General features: G+C 32.4%; 1 protein-coding gene across 5 annotated transcripts; it reads left to right on the top strand.

Moving 5' to 3' along the window:
• Window positions 1-6,298: 6,298 nt before the first annotated feature.
• Window positions 6,299-12,601, top strand: LOC109124007 (uncharacterized). 5 transcript variants are annotated; one of them, XR_009467839.1, is made up of 9 exons: window positions 6,299-6,492; window positions 6,634-6,732; window positions 7,132-7,215; window positions 7,331-7,444; window positions 7,577-7,682; window positions 8,238-8,416; window positions 8,495-8,541; window positions 8,619-8,751; window positions 8,826-9,028. XR_009467839.1 is itself a non-coding variant. In XM_019225495.2 (8 exons), the coding sequence occupies exons 5-8, from the start codon at window positions 8,285-8,287 to the stop codon at window positions 8,931-8,933; spliced, it is 420 nt and encodes a 139-aa protein (XP_019081040.1). In that variant the 5' UTR covers window positions 6,299-6,492; window positions 6,634-6,732; window positions 7,331-7,444; window positions 7,577-7,682; window positions 8,238-8,284; the 3' UTR covers window positions 8,934-9,026. The 5 variants fall into 5 exon arrangements, 1 of the variants encoding a protein (XP_019081040.1); XR_009467840.1 differs by having other exon boundaries at window positions 7,117-7,215; window positions 7,577-7,647; XR_002031938.2 differs by having other exon boundaries at window positions 7,117-7,215; window positions 8,826-9,027.

Below are 12,601 nucleotides of genomic sequence, written 5' to 3'. Positions count from 1 at the left end.
CAAGGCCAATTTGTACTGGCATGTGGTGGTGCAGGCATAGAGCCTGTATTTCCTACGCAAAATTTTCTATAGGTTTCTATTCAGTCAAACAAAAAAAATCAAATGTTGTGATGTCAATGATTGTGAATATAATCGCAGTTGTGAGTAATGATTACATTTCATCAAAATTTGATAATAGAATCCTAACTAATTAAATCAATGTGACAAGGAATGTATTTCACTTAAAACAAATATTTTCTTGCAATCGAAGATGTAATTTTATTAATTTAGGCACTAAGGAATGTGAATTGAATACTCATTTCTAATTTTATTGATCAAAATAATTATATTGGACGAGTATTGAAATACTTTGATTATAAACTTGCTTTTGATGTTGGCACATGTGGAGAATATATTATGATAATGATTTGGGTCCACTAAAATTTTGATATTTAGTCCTAAATGTAGTACAATTTATATGAATGAGTTCTTTTCTTAAAGAGAAAAAAATTCAATAATGGAAATTAACATTTTAAAAAAAGGTTAAATTATTATCCTATTGTTAAAGATAAATTAGATTATTTAAGAAATTAATCATATCTATACTTCATTTAAATGACCACAAAATATTATTGAAGTATATTTTAGGTGATATTTCCTCAGTTGGGAGTCTTGTAAATTCATCTTATTCGTATATATTATCAATTACTTATTAATTGAAATTATATAAAACCACTTTGTATTATACATACATGCATATATATATATACATACATGCATGTATGTATAAGATTGCGGACATTTAGGTACAAAATAAAGCTATTGTTAAATGTATGCTCTAGTAAAAAAAAAAAAAAATACTTGTTAGTTAAAAATCACTTGATTTATTAAGATGACAAGAAGTTTTTAAAAATTTATAATTTATGGAAAATCTAAATCTTTATAATAAGATAACTTGATTAATCTTTAGGGTTTTTCATTGGTTTCTTTATTTATTTTTAATTTCAAATACATACAAAAAGTTTGATATCAGCTTATTAATATGTTAAAAAATTAAACTCATATATGTTGTCTCTACTCGCAAACCTGAATGCAATATTATTCACCCAAAAGATTAGAGCCCATATGTATGAAATAAAATTAATTAATTTGTGAGACATAAAGCAATATATATGATACTCCACCCAACAAAAGTTTGACATGAAATGCAGTAGAGATGAGCAATATCCACTTGAGTTTTTAGATTACTACCAGTAATTATACCCAAGGTTTGTTTTAGGAATGGTCAGTTTTCTTCTTCTTAATATGAATGCCACATAGTCTTGAATTTTTGGCACAAAGCCAATAACTAGAGATTTGCAAAAAGGTAAATTTTGCAAGACAAAGATATAAAACCTAAACGTTATTGATGGGACATTCGACTGCGTTGGAATGACTATTAGAGGCAACACCTACAAAGGTAGTAGAGAAGGCATGAAATCTTGAAAACCAAACTTTCATCACAAGTTATGTATGAATCGAGATAACACCAAAAAAGAAAAAGTATTTGAACTCTATTATCAATTTTTTGAATTGTTTGTGCATTGGGAATTGATCATTGTGATATTATATTTTCTTATAAGATAAAAAATTATTAAAAATATCTTTATAAATATTTCAAATGAGAAAATATTACCGGATGGAGATGAATTTATGAAGACTATACGTAATGGATAAAAATGTGACGATGAGTAGGTCGGAAACATTCGGTGGAGTAAGGAACTAATCATACTTCATACTTTAAGATATAGATCTAAAAAGTGTTGAAACATAGGATGTTTTAGGACTTAATAATTATATCTAGTTTTTATCCTCTATAATATGTTTGCACGAAGGAATTAATCATTTGAGATCTCATTTGAATTAATAGATGTCATCATGAAATCTCAAAATCTTGAAACATAACACATTATATGAGGTATGCATTTTGGACTGATATGGTTATTAACTTTTATTCAAATGTTATTTCTTTATTACGGTTCAATCTTAAAACTATCATGTTGTATTTTAATGGGATAGTCTCTAGCATAATATTTGAGAGCTCCAATCACTCTATTATTCAAAAAGGAGTGTTCCTTCCTCATTATTATTTTTTTCTTTTAATGTTATTTATTTATTAATTTGTGGCAAAACAAATTTTTACTAATCTATTATAAAGTGATTAAAGAGATTAACTTTTGGAAGGAATGGGGCAGAAGATTTTACAAAAATAACCGTTATTAGTTAAATTCTTTTATTTAAATATTCTCTAAATAGAATTCCTTAATGAAATATCCTCTAAATTTTTACACCGTTAATTAAGATTAATCAATGAATATAATGAGAGATCTCATTAAAGTACGGGATCTAAAAGATCTATATATGATGAGATCTAATTCAATTGTAAACTATTGATAATTGAAGTACCATTTTAAACTCATGTACTTATATTAAAATGATAAAAAAAAATTATTCAATGATGCAATATGCATTTATGAAGCTTATGTACTATGATCTCTATTTTCTTCAAAAAATTTTTATGAAGATGGTAAAATGGGAAATGGCACTTGGATCAAAGGTGGCCATGCATAGGTGGCCATGCAAAAGCATTTTCCTCTGGGCCCAAGGGAGAGACTGCAGTATAGAGATCAGTGGTGTTGCTGGGCTTGTCACAAATAAACACTGTATTCACCCACTGTAGCCGACTTGCTCACCATGAAGACTGTTTGTCTGAGCTCCAAATTTCCCAAGAGCCTGGGATGGATCATATTTCTATGTGGCTTTTCCATACCCTAAACTCCTATTAGTATCATCATAGCCCCCTCTCCTGTATCTATTCTCCAGACAATGCCACCAACCGAAGCAAAACTAAAATCTGTATAAATTGCAAGCAATGTAGCCACCAGTTGAACCACCACAAATGCGCACATCAAGAAGAATCCCAGGCCTTTCCATAAATGACCAGCTTTGAAGGGAAATGAGTCTGAAAGGAGGTGGCCATGATGTCATATTTAGAAGGAAGAATGCCCGATAGTGATGCTCCAGCAATCTCACATATAAATGGTTTTGGATGGTGGAATGAAATGTAGAGATAGGAGGTATGGTGGCAGTCGTGATGGATATGAGAGTTAGGAGACTTCATGTACGTGGAAAATGATAGAGATGAAGTGAAGATAAATCGGATGGAAAATGGGTATGGAGGGTATAAGAAGGTGTGGGCATGGGATTAGTGGAATGAGTATGGTGATATACATAGGCAGGGAATGGGTATGAAAATAAAGAAAAATGAGATGGAGATGGCTATGCATGTGGGGTAGGATGGATAAGCATGAAGGGCATATGGTGTTAAAAGGGAAGATGATATGCATGAGGGGAGATAGGAGTGATAAATGACGCATGGTGATCTAGGTGGGAGAGATTTGGCATGGGATTCAAGCTTAATGGGAAGGATTTTGGGTGGGATGGTTTATGAAGATTCTTGTGGCCGTGTATGGCCATGTATAAGTGGGGACTTTCATGATTTTTGTTATAGGTCAGCTAGCAGTACACATCCTTTTGGTCTGGTGAATAAGGAGATTTGCATCTTTGGACGCCGACATCACTTGTCACAACCCTTCTATCTGAAAATGTTCTTGGTCCGACTGATCGGTGCACAAATTCCAAACAGCTGGGATGTATATGATCATGATGCTGCACACATATCAAGTATGAAATAATCTGGAGATCATCCAAGAAAAGGGGAAGGATCTTGCTGACGACTCCTTGCCTTGTGATGCTCCTGATTTCATTTTGCTCGTTTTAAAAACTCACAAAACCTTTCAAGAGTTTAATTCTTTCTCAGCTGCATTCAGGAGCAGCTTGATGGCCAAACAGAACTCTTAGGATACCAAGGCAATAGTCTGATAACCTCCACTTCACTTCGATCAAGAGCCTCAGTTTGGGTCGTGCATGCTATGCTTCCATGCATTCTTTATGTTCTCTCTGAGATGCTTGCCCTGCGTGTGTACTCTGTTCCATCATTTTGCCATTGTTACCTTGGACCCTGTCAGGTGCTTTGAGGGCACTCCATCGTCGCTCCTATCAAGCTTCAGACTGTCCTTGATTATAGAAACGATTTAATTCCCCTCAACCTCCTTCAACTGACCCACTGCGCACCTGTCAAAGGCATCATCTATAGACAGTAACTCATCACCCTTCCTCTCTTTGGTGAGCAAAACCCGAATGCAGAGGGACCTATTCTTCAGGATCAAAACACCCTTCGCTGCCTGAGGGAACTCCACTCACCCTTAATACCCATGAGTCATGATTTTCTTTCAGCAATGCTCACACCCCAAAGAACCCATAAGCTGATTTGAAAGGGGAACGAATACAACCATCTGGTGCCAAACTCAACAACACCCCATAACATCACAAAATCTTCTCCAGAAACAGGAAAGTCCATCTCTCATTACAAGCCAAAAACAGAGGAAAATAAAAGGAAGTGGGAAACAGAAACAGAGCTAGAGTGAAAATAAAAAATAACATTAGTCCAAGCTCCATCTCATGGGCGATAAATGAACTAAAAGAAAACTGAGTGGGACAGATAAAGAGGCATTTCAAATATAAGTGGGTAGCACGACTGCAAATAGCAAGAAAGAATGGAGCCAAACCAATACCAACAAACCAAATAAAAAAAGGAATGAACGCGTTAGAACACCATCAAAGCACCTTAGAGGTCAGAAACAGCATGTGATCTTCTATGCCTACTCCCAATCAACAGGTTAATGCTGGGAACTCAACAGCAAACTGAGCAAAATGGCAAAAAATGAGAAACGAGAAACCTCAGCTCCCCGAGTGAAGATGGTCAAGCTTCTTCTCCTCTTACCTGCTCCTCAAGCCTTCTTCTCAAAAAAAAAATGCCTCCTCCCCTCTCGTCTGGCTTCCTAGCTACAGAATACCCTCAGAAAACCCCCCTGCTCTCGTCTCTAGCCCAAAACTCCCCCCCCAAGCTCCCCTCCAAAGTTCCAGAATCCTCTTCTCTCTAACGGCTTGCCCTGCAAGAAGAACGCTCCTCTGCTTAATATTCCCCCAGGTGTCCAACTCTCATTTGCTCCTCAATTCCACTACCTGATTCTCTGACCACCAACCACGAGGCGACACGTGGCTCCTTGAGAGCCCTCCACCTGGCAAAACAACTGCAGAAAATGCATGAAAATGAGCCCCAAAACTGGGGTCTACACCTTGGTTTACCAAAACCAATTTTAGAATAGAGTACTAAAGTTAGAATCAAACCAAAGAAGGTACACAAGTACTCTAGAGAAGTACTAGTGAGTCTTGGCATCCCTTAATCACTAATTAACTAAGTTTATCATATCTTACATATCATAAAGCCAAATCTACAAGAGACGTAAGAACCTAAAATTTGTGACATACTTCAATTTGATTCAATAAATAGTAATTAAGGATCTGAACTAAAAAAGTGTTTTAGATGCAATTTTGAGTTATAAAACTTAGCTTGATCGGAATAACCCAAGGTCCTTAAAAGAAGATAATGATTTATCAATGCAAATTACAAATCTAAGTAAATATTGTATTTTCATATTAGTGAAATTATTAAAGGATCATAGAAAGTTTCTAATTTGTATGGTTTAAATTATTTATTAAAGAATGGAAGTATTTAATTTTTTATTTATTTATTTATGAAAATAAGTCATAATTTCTAAATTAAAGATTGTAAATTATTTTATAACATAGGGGCTTGACCAAAGGTACCTTGTCCAAATGTATATCTCTTTGAAATGACCATATAATATTCAATGGATCTTTATTTTATTGTACTTGATGAATATTTTAATAAAATAATGCACTACAACCTTACAATAGAGTAAAATAAAGATAGTAGAATATGTTATGTAATTTAGAAAGCAATTGTACAAAATATTTCATCATTTTCCCAAAAAAACATTAAAAAATACTTATATTCAATTTCATATTTGAGATTTGATAAATTTTTTATTATGTTTACACAATGGATATTTTAATAAAATACTATAACCCATTCTTAATATGGAGCCAAATAAAAATGATATAGAATATGTTATGTCTTTTAAAAACTAATAGAACAACATTTTTTTTTTATCATTGTTTCAAAAGGAAAAATAAAAAGGTCATGATCTAAGCAAGGGATATATTCTTAATATGCATTCTATTTGATGTTGGACTTTACACATGATGTCTCAATATTCTTTTACTAATTTATTTTATACATAATAAAAACATGCGATGGCAAGGTGGTAATACCAAGGTTGCATAACTGCTTAGAGTATATAATCATTACTATTCTACTTTTAACATTCATAACTCTCTCTCTTTCCAACCAATAACAAACTCTCGCTTTCTCTCACTTTCCCTAGAAAATTCAACTTGCTAGCTTTCACCAATCTCAGACAATCTAATAATTTGGAAGTTGTTGATTTCACATTCAACAATTTCTTGGTCTTTTTGGTCATCAATTGGGTAAAATTCTCATAGCTCTTTTCTTTCATTCTTTCTCTCTTTGGAGATCCATCTCAAGTAGTCCATCTCCTTTGTTTCATATTTCAGAATCATAACTGTTTCTCTATCACTTTCCCCCACTTTTGGTCTCGCTTTCTCCAGGACATTAAATTGGAGTTTGCTAGCTTTCAAGAATCTGATAACTTGGAAGTTATTGATTTCACATTCAGCAATTTCTTGGTCTTTTTGATCAGCAGTCTGGTAAAATTCTCCTAACCCTTTTCTTTCTTCCTTTATTTTCGTGCTTTCTTTCTGTAGAGATCCATTTCTTAGTTCATTTGCTTTGTTTCCTGTATAAGATTCATAATTGTCTCTCTATCACTTTCTCTCAGTTTCGCTCACTTTCTCCAGAAAATTAACTTTTCAAGTTTGCTAGTTTTCAAGAATCTGATAACTTTGCTGTAGTTGATTTCACATCAACAATTTCTAGGTCTTTTTGGTCATCAATCCGGAAAAATTCTCCTAACGCTTTCCTTTCTTTCTTTCTTTCTTTCTTTCTGTTGAGATCCATTTCAAGTTCATTTGCTTTATTTCCTGTATAAGCTTCATAACTGTTTCTCTCTCACTCTCGATCACATTCTCCAGAAAATTAAATTCAAGTTTGGTAGCTTTCAAGAATCTGATAGCTTGGGCACCGTTGATTTCACGTTCAGCAATTTCTTGGTCTTTTTGGTCATCAATCCGGTAAAATTCTCATAGCTCTTTTCTTTTTTTCTTTCTTGCTTTCTTTCTCTCTCTGGAGATCCATCTCAAGTAGTCCATTTTCTTTGTTTCATAACTGTTTCTCTATCACTTTCAGTCTCAGCTTTCTCCAGAAAATTATATTCGAGTTTGCTAGCTTTCAAGAATCTGATAACTAGGAAGTCGTTGATTTCGCATCAGCAATTTCTTGGTCCTTTTGGTCATCAATCCGGTAAAATTCTCCTAACCCTTTTCTTTCTTTCTTTCTTTCTTTCTTTCTTTCTGTAGAGATCCAGTTCATTTGCTTTGTTTTGTATATAAGATTCATAACCATTTCTCTCTCACTTTCTCTCACTTTCTCCAGAAAATTAAATTCAAGCTTGGTAGCTTTCAAGAATCTGATAGCTTGGGTATCGTTGATTACGCATTCGGCCGGTAATTTCTTCTGAGTCTTGTTCATCATCGATTAGGTACAACTATATTAACTAATCCTTTCTTTCTTTTTTCGGATATCTTAACACATCTTAACTGTTTGGCTCTCAGTTTCTTGGTCAAGAATGTGAAACTCAATTTAACTTGAAAGTTGTCAATTTCTTTTTTCTAATCAGATTGCCTTTTCGCGTGAAAAAAGAATTGATGTGTTTTTTTTTTTAAAATATTTTGATAAATAATTAAAAATATGAGAACACTTTGACAATTTCTGTGTTGCACATAAAGTGTACACAATACCTTTACGGAGAATTTAAGTAAATGAATAGGGTTTGTTTGTCAACTGCTTTTCTGTTTTTGAGAACTAAGAAGAAGAAAAAGAGAAAAATATGTTTGTCAACACTAAATTGGTTTTAACTGTTCTCACTTTCATGCCGTCCTTTTCACCTGGAACTAAGTTGTTGGGAGCTTTTACATCGAAGCCTTCTCCATAAATATCTGGCATTTTCTCACCCGGAATCTCTTGTATCAAAGTTGCAATCTCGAAACCTCAATATTATTCTTTCTTTTCTTAATTTGTCTGAATGATACTGCAGGATCCGTCAAGAAGAGTAGCTGGTAACCTTTGATATTCCAAGTTCCAATGGCGCTTCCACCAGAAACTGAACGTATGCTTATTGCTCTTCAAGCCTTTCTGGATGCCCCACCACCTCCTTGCTACTTCCGCTGCACCCGTTGCCATCATTACGTTACTTCTGACCTCAATTTGATTCAGGTAGTGTTTCTTTTCTATTATATACATGATTTGTGATTTTAATTAATTAATTTATTTATTTATTAGCTGTTCTTGTAGGATCTTTATCCATTTTCCATGACTCAGCTCCTCTTTGAACCCGACGTGTAAGGTTCCCATGCTATCAGAATCAATTGTTGTTGACTGTTTTAATTATAAGATTTCTGATGTTTCAAGTGTGCAGTACCGGTGTGATGCATGGAGAATACGATCAACCGATTCATGGTCAATATGTTGGTGCATTTCCTGAATTGAGTCATGTAGATTTGGTTTCTATCTACTGCATTCCATGTGGAAACTGGCTTGGGTGGAAAATAGTAAGGATTTATATATTTCACAAATTAATTCATTTTCTATATGTTAATTGATCATGATGGCACATATGTTGCAGATTTTGCAGCACGCTGACCACCCTGTAATCCGTGAAGGGCAATTCATACTCAGATATGGTGCTGGTGCAGGCATAGAGGCTGTATTTCCTATGGATTTTTTTCTATAGATTTCTATTCAAATGTTGTGATGTCTGATTGTGAATATAATCGCAATTGTTACTACTACTTGCTGAAATATATAGTGTGATGTCTGATTGTGAATATAATCGCAATTGTTACTACTACTTGCTGAAGTTGCCTGCCTCCTTAATGGTTACAATTCATCAAAATCTAATTAAATTATATAATAAGGAAAAACAAATGTTATTTTATCTAAAGACATTTGTTAAAAATTTGGTGACCAAGGAATGTGATTTCCTAATTTTATTGATTGAAATATTGAAATACAAAACAAAAATGAATATCTTCTGTTATGGTCTCAACACGTGTCCATCTTGGAAAGTATAAAAACGAAAATGTTGTTTGTTTCATAAAAAATTCCCCTGATTATTCCAAAAAGCTCAGTCCATTTTTATGTCTAGATAGATATTCTTATGAGGACTTAGGTCATGTCACTTTGTATGTAAATTTTTGGGAATTCATGACTAGCGAGGGTATGTTTGAATGTGTCATCCCATGGCGTAGGTGCAGAAAATTTCTATACGTACTTGTCCAGTTTAATGTTTTTACCTTTAAAATTTTAAATATAAATATAAATTCTAAATTTCTAAATGTTTATAATTTATATGAAAAATAATTTTTTTTTATTTTATATATGTTAAATTTTTTTTATAAATAAAATCATTACCCAAACCCACTTGGAACCTATCCTAGGTTTAAAAGCAATCTCCCAAATCCATTTCAAACTCATTTATATTTATCCCAAACTCGTCTTGGGTATGAAAAAAAATTTCACCCCATTCTCATCCTTATTTTTTATCATAGCATCCATTATTTATGTATATACAAGTTAAGTAGTATTTTATGTAAATATTATACAAATGTGATGATTATATTATTATGTACAGTAATTATGCAAAATTTATATTGTTATTATTATGATATTGTTAATTAAAACCACACACTCGAGTAGAAAATAAAGAAAAATATGTGATATTAATGTTATTCGGTGATCAATGTGATCTCTACATTCACGGAGTGCACCAATACTCAACATTCCACAAATCAAAGGAAAAAATGTGTACAATGGTGAAGCTCTCGAAAAGAACTCTCAATTGCCATTACACTCTCTAAAATACAAAACTCTAAAATATAAAAGGGTTAAATATATAATAGGGGCAAACTCAATGTCCACAAACTCAACAGAGAGTTCAACCACCAGCATCCCAAGTGAAACGTAACAAAATTGATTCAAGTTTCACAATTCAACAACTATTATATAGTTTTCAAAGATGATTAGCTACATTGTTTAATAAATTTTTTGTTCATGACCTTTTCAACATTCTGAAACTCTTACATACTACTATTGCAATTCATTCTACTGACTAGTTTTATAATTTCATTCATCACTCTCTTGCTCTTCAATCCAAGTGTGTTAATATTGGTGTGGGAAAACATGGTAAAATGCTAGGATGCATTATCTCATCCATTTAAAAGATAATTTGGGGAAGTCAAAAGACCTGTTTTAGTTGTTGAATATTAAAGACATTATTCTTCCATGAGGTGAAATGAATGATACATTGGTGTTGTGATATATATGTAATTGATTTTGTAGCTTGAATTAATGCCTCAAATTCCTAATTGGTATATATTCCTTTATATAAAAGATATGGTCAACATATTTCTTATATTGATCATTGTAACATTAATTTGCTTATAAAAATAAGAAAATTTATTGTTAATGTCTTTATAAATATTTTAGGTGGGAAAATATTATAAGATGAAGATGAGTTTGTGAAAACTATATGTGATATATAAAGATGTGAGAATGAATAAGTCGGAGACATTCAGTGGAGTGAAGGAGCTGATCATACTTCATAATATAGAAATAATAAGTGGAGAACATACATACAATGTTTGATGACTTAATAATGATATCCGGTTTCTATCCTTTGTAATATATCTGCACCAAGGAATTAATACTCTGAGAAAGATCAATGATCTAATTTGAATTAATACATGTCATAGAAATCTTAAATCTTGAAAAATAACACATTATATGAGGTATGCATTTTACAATGAATATAATGAGAGATCTCCTTAAATTATATCAAATAAATTTGTATTTTGAGATCTAACTCAACTATATATAAATTGTTCATGATTGAAGTACCTATTATAAACTCATGTACTTATATTAAAATAATTAATGGTTTTTTCATTGATGCAATATGTTTTTATGAAGCTTATACACCATGATGTCTATTTTCTTCAAATTATCTTGTTTACAATTTTTGTGAGAAGCCACTTTCAACAATATATTTAAGAATTCCAATTCTAAATTATGAGAGTCTAAAATTAATTCTTCTTTTAGGATCTTAATACAAAAAAGAGTTTAGCAAGTTATAAATAACCTACTAAATAATCTATGAAAAAATAATTAGGAAAAGTAGAGTCGTTTTTAAACCTTTTACTTCGAGAATATTTTTTGCTATTTAGAATATAAAATAGTTTTGTAACCCAAACCCCCTCCCCCACCAAAAAAAAAGAAAAAAGAAAAAAGGAAAAAGTATTATAAGTTATACCCTCATACCAAATCCTGGAAGTATTATATGACTTGGGACAAGCTAGGATGATCAAGCCCCTATTTTACGAAGTAATTTGCACTCTCTTGAAAATTTTGACTCACTCTCATAAAGCCATATTAATTCTCTTTAAAAAATAATTTAATCATTTCAAATTATCATTATTATTATTATTATTATTATTATTTTTATTTTTAAAAAGTATAATCTCATATCGGGAGTATAAGAACTCTAATCTACCTTGTCTTCTTAAAATTTCCTAAATTAAAAAATTTTGAAAAAGTTTTTATGTGCTATCATGTAAAAATTTCCAAACATTATCTAGTTATATCCTTTTATGAAGTATTTAATAAAACTTTTTAAATATTATGATTTTTTTTTTAAAAAGTAGCAGACAAATTAATTCAAAAGGTTTGGTAATTCTAATTCTTGACTTCCAAACACATCCTAGACTCGTACCCTTTAATAAGAGCAAAATTTTAAATGAGAAAGGTAAAATCTCCTTGGATTATTCTACTAGCCTTATTTAATAATAATTAGACTAAAATTAAGGATGACATGATTGGTGAGTAACCTATAACAGCCTCCTCAAATTAAGGATTATTCTCACCCGGAATCTTTTATATCGAAGTTGCAATCTGCAAACCTTTCTTTTCTTAATTTGTCTGAATGATACTGGAGGATCCATCAAGAAGAGTAGCTGGTAATCTTTGATATTCCAAGTTCACATGGCGCTTCCACCAGAAACTGCACGTATGCTTAATGCACTTGAAGCCTTTCTGGATGCCCCACCACTTCCTTGCGACTTCCGCTGCATCCGTTGCCATAATCACGTTGCTTTTGACTACAATTTGATTCAGGTAGTGTTTCTTTTCTGTTAATACATGACTTGTGATTTGTGATTTTAGTTAAGATTTGATGCTTTGCTGTTCTTGTAGGATCTTTATCCATTTTCCATGGCTAAGCTCCTCTTTGCTCCCGACGTGTAAGGTTCCCCATGCTATCAGAATTAACTGTTGTTGACTGTTTTAATTATATGATTTCTGATGTTCCAAGTGTGCAGTACTGGTGTGATGCATGGAGCATACAAT

Source organism: Vitis vinifera, chromosome 15 (genome assembly GCF_030704535.1).
Source record: "Vitis vinifera cultivar Pinot Noir 40024 chromosome 15, ASM3070453v1".
Lineage (NCBI taxonomy): Eukaryota > Viridiplantae > Streptophyta > Magnoliopsida > Vitales > Vitaceae > Vitis > Vitis vinifera.
This window is presented reverse-complemented; position numbering and strand designations above follow the sequence as displayed.